Source organism: Hakea prostrata, chromosome 9 (genome assembly GCF_041222555.1).
Source record: "Hakea prostrata isolate BN-2017 chromosome 9, UWA_Hpros_2, whole genome shotgun sequence".
NCBI lineage: Eukaryota > Viridiplantae > Streptophyta > Magnoliopsida > Proteales > Proteaceae > Hakea > Hakea prostrata.
Genome location: NC_142608.1, coordinates 2871434 through 2887510, shown reverse-complemented (window position 1 = coordinate 2887510; position 16077 = coordinate 2871434). Strand labels below are relative to the sequence as shown.

Below are 16077 nucleotides of genomic sequence, written 5' to 3'. Positions count from 1 at the left end.
ACTTCTTCTCCGACTACACCCTCCTGGTAGCCATTCATTAAAGGATCCTCAACGAAAGAGGGGTCCTCATAACCTGTAGAGCAGTCTAAATAATAAACAAAAATAAAGGAATGAGTTCATAGAACTTAGTGAGGTAACTAACGTTCACATCATATATTCATCCATATTCCATATCATAATTCATAAAACAATAATGTATTTAATAATAACAAATGCATGGTGATGATATGAGGTTCCTAACTCTATAATGTAGTCTCTAAAGTAAACACACATTAAGTCATACATCAGTCTCCTTTGGGCGGTCTCATCACTCTTCTCTCACGGCACCAAAGCATGTTTGTTGGGTTCTCCGCAGTTATTGGGTAAAGTCTCATCGAGCCATGGTTGGGGATCAAGTCACCACTCTCTCACATCACCATTGTTATAAGATCTGGCGCGTGTCAGGGATAAACCTAAGCTCAGTGCAAAGTCATACGGTCTCATACTACATATGGTTCGGATATCTCTCCTCACGCCTAGTGCTCTGTTGGTTCAATACCTTCGCACTTATGAATGGAATCCTCAACGGTAGACATCTGTTGGATCCCATTCCTTAATCCAATGGTCATCCACATATAATGGACAGGATGCTCTCCATGTCCTCTCACGGGTTAGTTACCGGTCTTGAGCACCTAGGCGCCCTTATCTATTATATGCAACCTTACCTCTTTATGATAATAGTGGGCTTGCTCGATATACAGGACCCAGCCACTAGCATCATGGGTTAACCGGCTTCAACACCCCTACCGGAAGGGTAGTAATATTCATAGGGATACCTAGCCCAACACTTTTAAACACCTTTAAATCATGTAATTGGGTTTAATGGCATCACATAATGTTACTAGGGTAATGGACGAACCCATAACCCTAGTGAAAAATACAAGGTAGAGAGAATAATAATATTTCCCCTCTCCCTTCACATACATTTACATTCCATTCCATTCTCATAACAATAATAATAGATTTAAAGGCAAAGAGCATTATCATAAATAATTGTTTTACCTTCCTTTTGTGCAAAGTCACACACAAGTATAGTATGATAAACAAAAATTACAACAATTTATATTTAACAAAAGACATTGAAATAACAACAATTAATTAAATATAATGTGGTTAGTCATTCCTCACCTTTCAATTGGATTCTGTTCTCCAAAGATAAAAAATTCCCTCCCACAAGAAGGTGGCAAAAAGATTATTAAACCTAATCATGCAAGAGGATTAACAAAAAAAAGTAGAAGTTAATTTGGGTTTAGAAAAATATCTCAAAATATTCCCATAAAAACCCAAACGGAAAATTAGATTTTAACTCGCCTTTTTAACCCAAATCAGCTAAAAGTTATTATTTTGCCCTTGATTTGAAGTCGAAACGAAACAAAACCTTGAGAAAATCTAATTGGTAGTAGAAAGATCATGAGGGTGCCTTCAATTTGATCCAATCCAATCTAAATAAAAAAGCCCCAAATTGGCTCTCCTAAATCACCCGTGGGTGACTCGGAGAGTCAAAATGCAAAATCTTTCGCAAGGGGACTCACCATTACTCACTATACTAGAAAGGGATGATAAATCAAGAAAACAAAGGTAACAATAACCCTAATATGCCCCCACAACCACAATTCCACGAATAAAAAGAAGAGAATTGTTCACATAACTGTGTCTAAGAGAAGGATTAAAGAAATCTAACATTTCCTAATGTTTCCGCGAAGATCCGAATCACAAAACACCTTTGGAAGGATGGAAACTGCTCTTCTTCTTGGTTTCTCCTCTTCCCGCAGCCTCAACCTCGTTCTAGCATAAAGAAATGCGGTTAAAGGTGAGTTATAACTTAAAATAGGGTTTAAAAACCCGAAATTTCGTTTTTGCCCCAAAACTGAAAATGGGGTGGGGGGTTGGTTCACCTAACCGACCAGTCCATGGTTGGACCCCCAAACAGACTCCAATTCTGGTGATTTTGGCTTGTTGGAAAAGTCTTTCGATGATCTTCGATTTGATACATTATTCGCGTCAATAGGATTCTCCATCGCCGATCTACGGGCGTGCCAAAATCACCTTTTAACACCATCGTGATTAATCTTCTCTCTTCTTTTAAATTCCATGAGAGTTATCAAATCATCACTAGTTCATCCATGATCATTAGGTTCTCTTCCGAACCTTCGGGCTTGACTCGAATGGTCCACAGTTGTTGCCGACTCGAGGCCCGGGTTCACGGTCCTGAAATCATGGGTTAACGGATTAGAAATCCGGGGAATTTCACAGCGGGGGTTTTGGGGGGGGGGGAACATATGAATTGATCTGCTTGATTGAGTGGCTTCTGCTTCTTTTTTTCCCATTTTTCCCTGGTGGAAATGCAATGCGCAATTGTGTTGAGCAGTGAAATATTGCAAATATTCATCTGTATGTGCATAGCCTAGAATTTCAGAATGTACCAGAACTACTGTAGTGTTCTTTAGATTGACCTATGTTACATGTTTTAATGTTTTTTATTATATGTAATTATTGCTCAGTTGATCTTGTTCATCTCTGGGGATTCTCTTGTGATTATGTATGGTATTTCTTGTATTGAACTCCCATTTGGTTTATGAGATGACCATCTATTGTGAATGGTTATTCTTCTCTGTTGATGATTGATGAACTGGCATAGATCTAATTTTGCCCTCTGAGAACATCATATCAATGAATTCTTCTGCTGTAGGGTGATTTCCTTCTTAGGATGTACTATGTTATTGTGCTGGATGAGGCTCATGAGAGAAGCTTGAATACTGATATACTTATTGGAATGCTTTCCCGTACCATACAAATCTGCCAGGTAAGATATTAAAATTATTACTATTGTCAAGTGTACAGTTAAATTTTATGTGTAGTCTGGTTTGTTAATTGTGTTTCTTAAAATTTTATGCTTCCATGACAGAGGTTGTATGAAGAGCAGCAAGAGAAGGTTCTTTCAGGAGTGAAAAGAAGTCCTGAGAATTTAGTGTCTCAGTTAAAACTTGAACTTATGAGTGCAAATTTGTGAGTTGCGGACTTTGTTTCAGGAAGGAGGCTATTTACTGAAAACCCACCTGTTATAGAAGTTCCAACTAGACAATTTCCTGTTACCGTTCACTTCTCAAAAAGGACTGAGATTCTGGATTACATAGGTCAGGCTTGTAAGAAGGTCTTATCCATTCACAAACGGCTTCCACCTGGTGTAATACTTGTTTTTGTCACAGGACAAAGGGAAGTCGAATATTTGTGCCGCAAACTACGTAAAACTTCAAGGGAGCTGACTGAGAAATCTTCCAAGCAGGAGAGTGAGGCCACTGCTGTCCTGGAAGTTGATACCATTGATCAGGAAGTTGACATGATGGACATTAATGAAGCATTTGAGGTGCATGGGTCGTCTGACCACCAGCAAACTGACAGATTTAGTTCATATGATGAGGATCACGATGTTCATGATGAGGAGTTCGATGACTCTGATGATTCAGGAACAGATGGTGAGTTGGAAGTTGATGGTGATTTTGAGGGTTCACTGAATAATGAAAATCATGAGAAAGATGATAAGCATTTTGACATTCTTGGAGAACATGGAAGCCTTGCCTCATTGAAAGCAGCTTTTGCAGCTTTGGCTGGCAATAATGCACCTAAATCGAATCCTAAGGGGAAACTCGATTCTCCCATCACACCTGGTCCAGGAAGAAGTTTGAACCAATCTACATCCATTTCTATGAAAAAATTTGATATAGCAGCTGGTCCTTGTGCTGGTGCAATGTGTGTACTGCCCCTTTATGCCATGCTACCTCCAGCAGTACAGCTTCGGGTATTTGAAAAGGTTCCTGAAGGAGAGCGGCTTGTAGCGGTAGCTACCAATGTGGCTGAAACATCCTTAACCATTCCGGGCATAAAGTACGTGGTTGATACCGGAAGAGAGAAGGTCAAGAATTACAATTCCTCAAATGGTATGGAAACATACGAGATAAACTGGATAAGCAAGGCATCTGCCGCCCAACGTACAGGAAGAGCAGGCAGAACTGGGCCTGGCCACTGTTACTGCCTTTATTCTTCTGCAGTTTTTGCAAACATATTTTCTGACTTTTCCATCCCTGAAATATCCAAAATACCTGTTGATGGTGTTGTCCTTCTCATGAAATCAATGGGCATTGATAAGGTGAGTTTAGTTTAAATTTTAAGAGTTGGCATATCTTTGCAGTGGTTGTATTGCAATAGCTTCATATGTTATGCATCTTGGGTGGGAGTATGCTGAAGATTTTAAACATACATGTGAAACGCATGGGATTTTGGGTGTATATCACCAAAATCAAATTGATTCAGCCAGATGGTCAGAATAATGCATCAGCAAGGGATTTAAGGTGATCAAATCCCCCCCCCCTTTCCCTCAAACAATTTTTTTTTGGCATGGTAAATCTAGGTAATACCTGTCACATCTTTTACTTTGGGTGCACCATGGTTCTTGTCTGGTCTACATGGTGGTAATATATGTTGTTTGCAATCCCTACCATTTCTACAGCAGCATAGTTCTATGATTCTTGAATATTTTTCTGCTTCTTTTCTTTCTTTTATTCACAATATCTAGTAAAATTCATCCTTATTTATATTGGCTTATCCTTCATCCCTTGCTTTCATGTTGTATTCTCCAGGTTGCAAATTTCCCATTTCCAACTCCTCCAGATGCATCAACCTTAGCGGAAGCTGAGCGCTGCTTAAAACGGCTATTGAAGCACTTGATGGTCAAGGAAAGCTTACACCACTTGGAAGGGCCATGGCAAAGTATCCGATGAGTCCGCGTCACTCCCGGATGCTTCTCACAGTTATTCAGATTATGAAGAGAGTCCAGAGTTATCCAAGGGCAAATCGTGTTTTTGCTTGCAGAGCTGCTGCGTTCGCTGCTTTGAGCTTGTCAAGTCCTTTTATTATGCAGTTTGAGGGAAGCCCCAATAATTCTGCTGACTTGGATCGGGATGAGAAAATTGATACTGTTAATAACCTAAAGATTCTGGACATAGAAGAAAAACTCAGGCAAAAGAAACTGAAAGAAATGGCTAAATTGGCCCGTGCAAAATTCTGCAACCCTAGTAGTGATGCTCTGACAATAGCTTATGCTTTATGATTATTTGAACATGCAGCAAACCCAACAGAGTTCTGTAAAGATAATGCATTACTCCTCAAAACCATGAAGGAGATGTCCAAGCTGAGAAAGCAGCTACTTCAATTGGTATTTCATCAAAGTTCTATTTGTGTACATGAAGATTTCTTGTAGACTTATGGGACTGTTGAGGATGTGGAACAGGCTTGGGGGGTTTCCCCAACAGGCATCCCCTGCTACTAAATGAGGAGGAGCTCTTAGGACAAGCAATCTGTGCTGGCTGGACAGACAGGATCGCCAAGCGCATCAGAGTAGTTTCAGTATCATCAGATGGAGACAGAAAAGCCAATGCGGCTCGACATCAAGCTTGCATGGTTAAAGAAACTGTGTTCCTCCATCGCTGGTCACCTGTTGCTCGAACTGCCCCCGAATTTCTGGTCTTTACTGAACTTTTAAACACAAAACGACCATATATGCATGGAGTGATAAGTGTGAAACCAGATTGGCTTGTTAGATATGCTGCATCTCTTTGTAGTTTCTCAGCTTCACTTTCAGATCCTAAACCATTTTATGAACCCTCAAGTGACCAGGTGTTTTGGTGGGTGAGTCCAACCTTTGGTCCCCATTTGTGGCAGCTACCATTGCATAGCTTGCCAGTCGGTAATGGTGTGCATAGAGTTTGCTTACGCTTTACTTGAAGGTCAAGTACTCCCTTGCTTAAGATATGCACAGAAGTTCATGGCAGCCCCTGCATTTACCATGTTGAAGCCTGAGGCAGCAGGTCAAAGACGGGTGGGGAACCTTATGAACAAACTAATGACTGGTTCAAGATCAATTGATAGCCGTGCCATGTTGAGAAAGGTCTGGAATGAGAATCCCCAGAGGTTGCATTCGGAGATTCGGAACTGGTTTCAGGAGAAGTTTCATGATCAATTTGAAAAACTTTGGGTGCAAATGCATTGTGAGGTTCTTTTGGAGCCTCAAGAGCTTTTTCCCAAGAGAGTGAAGAAAGAGAAGAGGATAAAGTAGGCATTAAGAGGACTTTGAAGTGTTGAAAATGTGAACCAAGTTGAACCTTGACTATACGAGCCAATGAGGACATGTCCAGCCTGTTGCAATTCCAACTTAAGAGCTATTTGAGGTAAACTTGACCTGCTTTAAATTTTTCGAAACTTGCTTTGCTTTTGCAGTGTAAGCTACTTTCATCTTGGCTGAACCATGAGGCTTACATTACGCACGCTAATTGCTGTCTTCAGGCCTTGGATTGAATCATGCGTTCAAGCCTCTTACCCCTAACTTATCTAACATTTGGTAGAGAATATGGAAACTAATTTACAGCACAGCACTTTTGTATTTGTATAGTGAATGGTGTTGGCTGGCTAGTAATCATGAATGTTGTCAAGGATTTCATCCTTTCATATGCTTAATGAAGGTTATATTTTATTGCAAACTGAAGGCCACTGCTGTTTGGATTGACTTTATACTACTCATTCTATTATGGGATGAGGAGTTTTTGTTGTATTGTGTGGCTGTATCCAAAATTACCTCAGAAGAGTTGAGTTTCTTTTCTCCTCTCTCTCTCTCTCTCTCTCTTTTTATATTACGTTTTTTGTATTCTGTGAGCGCACAGTGCATGGTATTTGTAGAAAACTTTCTGATCTGTATTCTGGTTTTTGAAGTACATTGTCATTTGGGATTTTCTGCTCAAGAGTATTGAGGTTTCACATAAACCATGTTACAATGGAGTAACATTTCCATTGCACCAAGGGACAATTTCAAAAGCGGTTCTGTCTTAGGAATTTTAATTGGATCTGCAGTTCTACTTATATTTTGTCTGAAAAATTACAGTTTGTTCTGGAGTTGATTAGCACTTAATGTCTGCATGGTTATTTGAGCTCAAATCTCTTTTTTTGGCAATGTTCCTTAGTAGAGAAAGAGTTAAAGTAACTTCATCGACATTACATTTATAAGGGCATGATGATGGTGTTAAAGGCCATGGAAGTGACCTCCCAATTGCAATCGGATTAAATGAAGGCTTAGTTATCTTTACTTTTGGTATTTAGATTCTGAGATGACAAGTTCTATACCTTCTGGTTGATCTAGGACCAGGATTGCTAAATGTGTTCTGTGTATGAGCTATGGATATCTCTAAAATGTGAACATTATTGAATATGAAAACTTTGATGAAATATTCTTCTTTTGATTTTGGGGTGTTACAAAGGTTTGTTTACCTTTGTCTTAGAAGAAATAAAATCAATAGGGGTTTCCTATAATTATTCTTTAATTTTGGGGGTGACGGGACATTTTTCTTTCGGGGGAGACGTGCAAGGGAGTCCTTATCATTGGTCCAACGGTGATGTAGGGTTTCATGCCCACTAACTTCTAAACATCCTAATTGGAACCTTGATGTTTTTTCATCAAATATTTTGTATGGGATTCAACCCTGAATATGATAAAATAATTCAACGATGAACTTCTATTGAGCCTCAAATGGTCCTCATATAAAATGTAAGGTGAAAAAAATATTAAAGAGTTATTCAGTGCTCTCCTGATGGGAAAGTGATCTGGACTCAACATTAACTTCTTCGTGTTTGAATATTCTACTTATTGAGAAATTTTCTCCCAACGCTTAGACCATGAGTTCTAATGAGCCTTAGAATGGCCTATTTACTATTTGATTCTAATAGTTGAAATCTCTTTTCAATATATATGATGGAAAATGTTATTTCTATCAATCTTTTTTTTTTTTAATTTGACTCGAAAATGTTTTCTTGAGGTTTGTTGCCCCCTTAACAATGGTACAATTTCCTTATTCCATGTTGCATTGGGCTTCAACAAGTAGAATTAAATCTTACAAAAAAAAAAACAAGTTGAATTAAATGATAGCCATCTTAGGGTTTATTAGGACTCATTAAACTTTCAATTTGTTGTGAGAATCCACAATATAGAGATTTTAAGGGTTATTTTAGGTGAAGTTTTTTTAATTTCAAATAAATTTCTTTGTTTGCTTTAATCAAATTTTGTTTTCCAATACAAGAGAATTTTTGTATATATGAGAGAGGGAGACTACAATATATATTTTACCTTATTCACTCACGGAAGGAGTTTTTTTTTTTTGGTAGCACGGTTCTAGGGATACTTTTAGGTGGGATTAGGGGTATCAATTTGTAGTTCGAATCGTTAAAATCGAACTGCACCTGCCCATTATAGCCTGACCGGCCCAGACCGGACTTTAATGGACCGTAATTGGGCTAAGGGTGGTGGAGTCCGCACCCGAAACCGAACCTAACCGATTATAACCCGTTTTGTAATTTTACATTAAATAATATTTGAATTGTTATATTATCATTAGGTAGTTGGTATAGACAATTAAAAAAAATTAAGCATGGATTCAAAGATCAGATAGTCATTTTACTTAAGTTAATATCTAGGTTCTTGATTTCTATAGAATGAATGGTGTTACTACACAATCCTGTTTGTCCCTTCAGCCGGTTGAACCTGCAATAATGAGCTCGACCGTGGGGGTCGAGTTTTCACCTCCGACGATCTAGTTAGGGATCTGACTAAGGAAGGCAAGAAAGTAATGAACAATAAGAATTCGAATAGTGATAGTTCTATTTAGCGTACATTTCTCTTGTGTGGTCATTTTTATAGCCTTTTTACATAAGAGTTTAACTGGACTCAAACATTAGTTTAATTGGCAATATGAATCTCAGTAACTGAATCCTACTCGAGTACGAATAGTTGGACTCCAGTTGAACACTGTCTTCTTGGAATACGACTTACTATTTTGCCGACTTTACCTTGACCAGTTCGGATTGGTCCGACTTGATTGGTCCGGCCAACTGATCCGGGTTTGATCGAACTGGTTTTGGCCAATGTATTTTTCCTTTATCAGGTGGTTTTTTTTTAATGGAAATTGACCAATAACAACTTTGCTTTTCATATAATTTTCGCTTTTGTTGTAGGATACTCAATTGTTTATTCTTGTTCTTTTTCTTACACTCTATAAACTGTTAGTCAACCTGAGTCTAAACCGTTAATCAAAACCATTAGTTAGCCCGAATCCAAACCGCATCAAACCGAAACTGGCCCGAAACCGTTATTTTGCTAATGGGTTGTATTTGGGATATGTGTTTTTCAGTCCAAAACCGTTAAACCCAGCCCAAAACCACTCCAAACCGCACTGTTGACACCCCTAGGTGGGATCTAGTAAATAAAAATATAAATTTACACTTAAAGCCACATTTTCACACCCCGATAGATTTATATAAACATGTGGCATGATCATAGCGGCTCGCTAATGGCAGCACACACACGCAAAGAAGAAAACCAGATGGGCCTACGAATAGACGTGGGATTAGAATAATTTATCGACTTGGGAGAATCGTTCTTTTTTCCGAGTCGGTGCAAGGAGATTCGCCTTACATATAAATTAGGCATCAATTGGAGAGAGAGAAAGAGAGAAGCAAATAAGAAGTGTGTTTACCGAGTTAGGGTTTGTAGCAGAACAGGCAGTAGCAGCGATGCCGAAGAACAAGGGGAAGGGAGGTAAAAATAGGAAGAGAGGAAAGAACGAAGCGGATGATGAGAAGCGTGAGCTCGTCTTCAAGGAAGATGGACAAGAGTACGCTCAGGTTCTTCGGATGCTCGGTAATGGTCGCTGTGAAGCCATGTGCATCGACGGCACCAAACGTCTCTGCCACATAAGAGGTAAGATGCACAAGAAAGTCTGGATCGCTGCCGGCGATATCATACTCGTCGGTCTTCGTGACTACCAGGACGACAAAGCTGATGTTATCCTCAAATACATGCCCGATGAAGCGAGGCTGCTAAAGGCCTATGGTGAGCTACCAGAGAATACTCGCCTCAACGAGGGTATCGCCGGTGGAATCGATGAGGAGGATGATGGTGCTGGTGACGGATATATTGATTTTGAGGACGAGGACATCGATAAGATCTAGGGTTTGGAAATCTCTTCTCAAATATGTTTCTATCAAATCTTATTAAAGATGAATCTCTTTGGGGTTCCTGTTCTGTAGTCAAATTTGAGGGTTCTGCCCCTTCCCCTTCCCCTTCCCCAAAACAACCACCATTAGGCGCGAATTTATGGTGGCACAAATTGATATAGGGTTTTCCAGACGAGTAGCATGGAATTAAATAATAGTCATAGTAAGCTATCAATTTCTTCACTTTTATTTGGGATTTTGTGTGTTACGCATTTCTATGAAGTATCTACTCTTTCTTTTCTTCTATTTGGTACTGCATGCAATTTGCCTAGTATTTATTCTGGGATGGATGGGAAGTGTCTTAATTTTCCCCGAATATTGATTTTGTGTTTGAATTGCTAGTGTTTTTGGTGTTTGCTATGCTGGGATATGGTGGAATTAGGGTGAAAATTATTTGTTAAACTCTTGATGGAGATAGGTTAGTTGTGTTGCGGATGGAATTGGGTTTCGGGTCTACAGCTTTGGTCTATCAAATTTGTATTCTTGTTCTTGATTTGATTTTCATGGATGGATATGAATCGACTGGGATTGGGTTCATGGGAAGGATTGTTGACAGAACTAAGGGCAATAAACGTCTTCCTCCTCGATTTCTTTCTTACCTTCAAGCCTTATAAATTTCTTTGTTTATAATGAATGAGGTATTGCGGACAATAAACTTCTTCCTCCTCGATTTCTTTCTTACCTTCAAGCTTAAATTTCTTTGTTTATAATGAATGAAGTATTGCACTAAGTGCCAAAGTTTCATATGGAGTTCAAAAGAATTAAACATGCTTAGGATGGATTTCAATTTAAAAAAGATTTTTCACTCCAAACCAGCATTGTTGTCTCCCACAAATTCGTTGCCCTGTATATCTGATTATCATTTTCTGTTTGGATGGGGCGATATTGAATGAGAATTGAGAAAACCAGGTCTTGTTGTTACTCAGTTCTTTGATGAACTTTGTGTTTGTGGATTTGCTTGTTAATTGAACAGTGTTCCAAGCAGTGAATTGGTTTAGTGCTCTAGCACATTCTACCATACACAGCTTTATTTGATTCAAATAAACCCCAGCCAAAAAATTATTAAGGGAAGGCACTCTTAAAGAATCCAATGCTTGATTGCACAGTGCACGCGTCAGTGATCTCTGTTACCTTTGTGATTTAGAACCATTTTGTTCAATGCATTATGTGTGATTTAGAACTATTTTGTTCTGTGTATTAACCTATTTATTTAGTTATAGGGTAATACACAGAACTAAGGGAATTAACCTACTTCCTCCTTGATTTCTTTATTACCTTCCAAGTCTTATCTTCTGCGTACCACATTTTTATGAGTGAGATTTCAGAAAACCGCATTTTGTGTTACTTGGGTCTTTGATCAACTTCTTGGATGTTGATTTGCTTGTTAATTGAGCTGTGTTCCAACCACCGAGAAAAAAAAAAATTAAAAGTGCCTTTAAGAATCCAATGCTTCTGCAGTGACCTCCTGTTCCCCCACCCTCACAAGTCACAACATGCACAACCCACTTGAGTGGAGAGGATAGGGACTCCTTTACATTATGGGTATGTGGGTTGGGGGGCTATTATGTACAAGGTTTAAAGTATCTCGAGATACCATAAGATACTAAGTATCCATATTTGATCCAACTGATACGATACATCTCGATACGTCTCTCCATTGAATTACACTAAAATACATCAGCGAGAGCGATACAATACTCGATACAGGACGATACGTCTCTTAAAATCACTTGACCGATACAATATGCGATACTGATACTTTAAACCTTGATCATGTATATCATCCAAGGGAGTTAAACTTGTGACATTTTCACTAAGAGCATATGTTTTTTTGTACCAAGCTATGAAGTTATGATTCTAACTGTTTGATAAAGAATCGAATGGTTAGGTATTAGGCGCGTGTGCACGGTCGTGGCCTTCAAACTTGAATGGGGTGAAACTACCTTAGGGCTTAGAGGAGGCCATGCCCACCGCTTGGATTTTTTTTTTTTTTTCCTCTTTGCTTCCCAATTTTTTGAGATTCCTACTTCGACCCACTTTTTTATATATGAGGTATTAAGTACTTACTCCCAAGGTTTAAAGTATCCCACGATACTATACGAAATTAGCTGATACGTATCCATATTTGACCCAACCGATACGATACATCTTGATACGTCACTCCATTAAATTACATTACAATATATTAGCCAATGCGATACAATATTCGATACACGATGATATGTCTCTTAAAATCACCTGACCGACACGATACTCGATACCGATATTTTAAACCTTACTTACTCCCACTCTCTCTTCCCCATTTTTTTTAAATTCCTAACTTTTTTTTTTATGTTTTTGAAAATTTTCCTTTGGTCCTCATGCCATGTGTAAAATATCAACATTTAACCTTGTGTAAAATATCAACATTTAACCTTTTGAAACAAAATTTTAACGATAAAGACAATGCGTAGTAGTTGGGCCTCCCTGGATGTTAAAAACTCTGGCTCTGTTCTTGAGTGTGCAAGCATGTTGCATTTCCCTTTTTATATGCCGGGATGGTTTTGGGTGTTCACTCTCACTCACTGATAAGCTCTCTCTAAGTTTGTGATTGGTGGGTTGTAACTAGTGATGCAGAAAGGTGAAAAGTTTGGCCGAAATCCACTGTCACATTCTTCTTTCCTATGCTGGTTTAGGTGGCAAGCGAGATTTAAATGATTTGTAAAACAAAAGTGGTCACCGATAGTGGACTCTTTTTCTTTGGCCAACTCCAATAGTGGTCAGTAATGCTGCTAGCTGCATCGACAAGCACTTGAAAGTTGAATTGGATTGCAAGCAAACAATGCTCTATTCTATACTCAAAACCAGCATTGCCCATTCTTATTAGAAATGTCATTTCTTTTCACTTATGTAATTAGCCTAAGTACTTATTTTAGGAAATTTTCTTTTGACAAAATATTGTTACATTAATGTTAAACACTGGCATAAACACTTGTAGTAGTTTAGTGCCAAAAGAAATTCCAGTCATCTCATTGGGCTTTTGTCCTTTATACTAATAGAGAGATTTATTATTATTTTATTTTTTAAGTCAAAAAGGGATTTAATAACTAAACAAGGCTACAGAGTCATTATCATCATCATCTTTGGGAAAATTACAAGAGTAATTACTTATAGATTTTCCTTACAAAAGTAGAACCCAATGTTTTAGTTAACAAAAAGCCAAAACTGATGTTCTGTCTACAAAACTAGCCGAAAAGATTTTTTGCCAAAGATAGTCGTTTATGATGGTCATTTTTTGCTAGTAACTAGTTGAAATGATTAAAGGTAGATAGAATTTGTTGAAACGATTTTTTGCAGACGATCGTCATTTCTAATGATCATTTTTTTTGTTGGTAACTAGTTGAAATGATTAAAAGACAGAATTTCCAGCTAAAAATTGAACTTTGAGGAATATAAAAATGGAGATCCCATAAGTAATTAAGCTCATACTCACGTAGGAAAAGCAGTTCTTCAGAAAGAAAGAAAAAAAATGCATAGATCTCTGCTATGTCAACTTTGTCTTATGGTCTGAATTGGCCATGTACTATATTTCTAGCCTTCTAATCCTATCATTTACCATCTGATCATGTAATGGTATATAACATGATCATTTCTGGTGTAGATTCAAGCTCCAATGTCTGTATAGAGGACTCCTACATTTCTACAGGGGATGACTTGGTGTGGCAATAAGAACTCAACTTTTTCAGGGATATGTCTCTCAAACATTAGCCTTAATGGTGTGGCTAGGTTAAGAACCACCCCTTGGGAGTGCTCTGATGCAAGTGAGGGTGCTGAACAGGTGAGTGCTCTGGCAATGGTTCTTGTTCAATTCCCTACATTATTACTAAAGAAACCCCGCTTATGAGTAGATTTACCTGTTACCAAAGAGATCAACTGCAGATTGAATGGTAGGCAAGCACTAAACTGTTGAATCGGACTGCAAGCAGGCATTGCTTTATTCTATATTCAGAACCAGCATAGCCAACCCTTGTTAGAAATGACACCTCTTTTCACTACTATTACCGGAAAAAGAAATTAGCTTAGTTAGTTTGCCAACTCAAAGTTGCTCCAGCAGTACACCTCTTAGTGAAGAGGTTGTGGGTTTGACTCTTGCCGAGGCATCTCCCCTAAGGATGTAGTCAAGGTGCATGTAAGCTAGCCTGGATGAACCTCAGTTCTAAAATTCTTTTTTAGCTTAGCTACTCATTTTTGGTATGTTTCTTTTGACGAAACATTATTATAGTAATGTTAAACATGGCATGAACACTTATATTGGATTAGTGTCAAACAAATTCCAATAATCTCATTGGCTTTTGTCTAACAAAATCTACTTATTTGTGTTCCCTTCAAATGCTTGTCTCGTTGATGAAGCATCAGATTTGAAAGTGAAACCTTATCAAGGTTGAGATTGGAAACAGAAGCCTTAATCATATTTGATTTTTTAGACTATTCTCAATAGAATACCTCTGGTGTGTCGCCTTTAATTTATTTTGTCAATATTTATGGATTGACCCACACTTATTGTGTGATGTAGATGTGTCAAGGGAGCACTGAAATAACTTCACCAGCTTGAATTTAAATATATTGTAATATCATTTTTCATAGCTGTTCAGCTACATTTGCTTTCAGAGGTTGGAATTCGTTTGAGCTAAGCTCCACTGCACCTCCTTCAAACCCTTTTGCACTAGGGCCTCGAAGTTTTTAGGAATAGTTATGCTTGGGTGCTAATGTACAGCTTTTATGCAGTTAATGTAGTATCTTACATTCTCTTATTGCTGATTAAAATAGAAAAAAAGATCATCACTCTTTCAACATTAGAAGATCCCAAACAAAGTGAACTGCAAATTTACTGGGCTGTAACCATAAATTACTTGAGGTGTGTCCTCTGCTGCCCTTCAAACTGCAGCAGACCCCAGACTTGCTTTGTAGTATCAAACCTAGATGCACTTCCAAAACAGAGTTCAAGAAATAGGTGGAAAAATCAATCATATTGGTTATTGCTTATTGGTTTCTCCAATATTATTCTATGCTTCCTCTTATACTGGAGGTTCAGATCAAGGATTGTGGATTACTGGATTTACTTCTATCATTTCTCAAATCAACCTGTCTCACAGCGAGTGCCTCATGGAGGATATATGGTTTTAATCCTGAAGGAAAATGCAGTCTTTCAAGGTGGATAGATTGCACATAAGAGATGGTGGAATCGTGCAAAAAAACCCAGTCCTTTTCAAGATTAGATCGTTCATGCATACCGATAAACATAGACGAGTCATTTAATAGATGCTTCTTTAGCAACATCAGTGGTCATGAACCTTCATTGGAAATTAAGTAATTAACACAATTGTATATGCTACATGGTGCTTTTAATTATTTCATGACTCCAATTCATCCTCAAGGAGATGAAGCAACAAAAGTAACTCATGATTCAACATCTGATAGATAGAAACATTGTATATCTTGAAGCTGTCCCTTCATAGTTATAGATGCAGTAAAGAAACTAAGCTCTTAAGAATGGCAATGTTCAAACATGTTTTGTGTAATAGGAATTTATAGTAGGGAAATTTGTTCAGTTAATTCCCATGATCCTGGAGCTGGTTGATCTTTCAATGTAATTCATAAATGTAAAGTCAGGTGTACCATACTACCATTGAATCCTGTTGATTGTATATGTCTAAACATCAAACTTGCTTTGAGTGTAACAGAAATAATTAAAATTGATTCAAACCTCTTTTTCATTACATCTGAGCAAATTGTTCTTCGCAAGTTGTATCAGAAACAACTAAACTAACAACAACAATGAAGGGGGGGTAAGGGGGGGAAAACATGATTTTAGAAGCATATTTACGAAAAATGGCAATATAATCCTGCAATTTAATGATGCTGAATCATCTAAGCATAGTCTGAGGACGCATTTCATCTTTGACACAGAAC

General features: G+C 38.1%; 1 protein-coding gene and 1 pseudogene across 2 annotated transcripts in view; both read left to right on the top strand.

The window, feature by feature from the left end:
- Positions 1-6569, top strand: part of LOC149004055 (ATP-dependent RNA helicase DEAH13-like) — a 44886-nt pseudogene extending 38317 nt beyond the window's left edge. Inside the window, exons 5-7 of the transcript XR_016175558.1 lie at positions 2729-2842; positions 2945-4183; positions 4674-6569. The product of XR_016175558.1 is annotated as an ATP-dependent RNA helicase DEAH13-like (transcript). The remainder of the gene's footprint in view (positions 1-2728; positions 2843-2944; positions 4184-4673) is intronic.
- Positions 6570-9565: 2996 nt separating this feature from the next.
- LOC149004054 (eukaryotic translation initiation factor 1A) lies at positions 9566-10195 on the top strand. The gene has a single exon (XM_089135642.1). The coding sequence runs from the start codon at positions 9646-9648 to the stop codon at positions 10081-10083; it is 438 nt and encodes a 145-aa protein (XP_088991768.1). The 5' UTR covers positions 9566-9645; the 3' UTR covers positions 10084-10195.
- Positions 10196-16077: the final 5882 nt, after the last annotated feature.

Coding starts and splice junctions, on each gene's coding strand:
- LOC149004054 (XM_089135642.1), top strand. CDS start 9,646: ATGCCGAAGAACAAGGGGAAGGGAGGTAAAAATAGGAAGAGAGGAAAG.